General features: G+C 62.7%; 1 protein-coding gene across 1 annotated transcript in view; it reads right to left on the reverse strand.

The window, feature by feature from the left end:
* Positions 1–1,683, reverse strand: part of LOC104990857 (GRB2-related adapter protein) — a 21,810-nt gene that overhangs the window by 1,124 nt on the left and 19,003 nt on the right. The window contains exon 6 of the mRNA XM_010843173.1: positions 7–180. Within this exon, the coding sequence (XP_010841475.1) occupies positions 7–180 (174 nt within the window). The remainder of the gene's footprint in view (positions 1–6; positions 181–1,683) is intronic.

Consider the following 1,683-nt stretch of genomic DNA (forward strand, 5'->3'; position numbering starts at 1 on the left):
GCCGGCTCTCTGGACGTAGCTCCGAGGGAAGAAGCCGATCCGCCCAGAGAGCCGGCCCCGCCACCAGCTGGGGTCAAGGCGCTCCAGGACCTCAATGATGTCACCACGACGGAAGCTGAGCTGGGAGGGATCCTGGGCCGAGAAGTCAAACTGGGCCTGGGCGAAACAGGCCCGGGGCGGCTGCAAGGGAGGAGACGGTCAGTGGGCTTTCAGGAGCCCCCGGCTGGGCTGTCCCCATGGAAGCCCCAAGAGGAGGCAGAGTTGGGATTGAACCCAGCTCTGTGTCCAGGTTCAGATGACAGCCATCCCCCCACCCCACCCCGCCATGGGCCTTCTGCTGCCCGCTCCCTGCACATCTGCAGCACAGACCCTACATCTCCACAGGGTCTGTCCTGGCAGCCCAGCTGGGACCACATGGCCAGCAATCAAGGGACCAAGTCCTGGGCCTCAGCATGGGACTTTGGTTAGATACCTGTGCATCTTGGGGGCTCTCTCCTGAGCTTTTGACTCCAGGCCCCAGACCTATGGGAACAGGCCTTTAAATTGTAAAGTGATGTGTGGCTATGAGCAGTCTGCTGCTGTTACCCTTGGCCAGGCTTTGAGGCAAAGGATGTCACTTTGCACACTTCCATCTCTCAGGATGGGCTCTAGTCCCACCTGTGCCCCAGTGGCCGTGGGTAAGTCCCTGACCTCTGTGGGACTTGGTTGCCCCCTGCGAATGGCTGCTGGATGAGAGCTCCCCGCCGGGCACGTCAGCCTGGCGCCATGATGATCACACCCAGCACCCTGGACCTGCCTGCCCACCAGGCACTCTGCTCCGAGCCTGCAGAATCTCATCTGGGCGGGTGATAGGATCATGGACAGGCTGTAATTAGCGGTTCTCTGCCCAGGACAGAGGAGGCAGCCTGGGTCCCAGGGGCCGGGCCTGCTCTGCAGTCGCCTCTCAGGGTGGGTGACCTCAGAGCCAGGCGGTGGGTGTGGGAGAGCCCTCCGGCAGCCCCCAGCTCCCTCGTGGCCCCCTCACACTTTCCAAGGGCAGAGCTGGCCTGGGCAGCAGACCCACTGGGGGAACCATCCCTGAGACTGAGCTCTGAGTGGGCCAGGCGCTAAGTGTGGTGATGGGAGGAGGGTGCATAGGCGGGGAAGGGGGTCCTCTGAAAACACTGTTTACTCTCCTATCAGCTCCCAGGGCTCATCCTACTGGCCCCAGGGGAAGCTGAGGCCCAGGGGAGGGAACTGGCCCTAAGATCACACCTGGCTAGGAGCAGGGGTTGGGGGGCCTAGGAACAGGCAGGACTGGAGCAGCAGCCTGCGGCCCCCCTCTCCCTCCCCAACAGAACCCGAGTTCACTAGGCTGTGCAGGGCCCTGACCTCCAGCCCCAGGCCTTGCTGACACCCCGTCCCAAGGCAAACAGTATGTCAGGTCTAATAAACCCACTGGCTGATTTCATCACCCTAATGAGACTGAGATCTGGTCCCAGGGCCCCTTGATGAAAGAGCCGGCTGGCAAATTGCTGTTATTGTGAGAACAAGGGGTGGCTAGACCCCCTCCACCAGACCAGGACCTGGCCCACGGGCACCCCCTGCCCCACTTCCCAACCCCACGCCACTGCTGGCAAGCAGAAGCTAGTGCTGACCCCACCCGGCAGGCGGCCTGGGACGAATCCCGTTGCTCCCTGAGCC

Source organism: Bison bison, unplaced genomic scaffold (assembly GCF_000754665.1).
Source record: "Bison bison bison isolate TAMUID 2011002044 unplaced genomic scaffold, Bison_UMD1.0 scf7180017864180, whole genome shotgun sequence".
NCBI classification, from domain to species: Eukaryota; Metazoa; Chordata; class Mammalia; order Artiodactyla; family Bovidae; genus Bison; species Bison bison.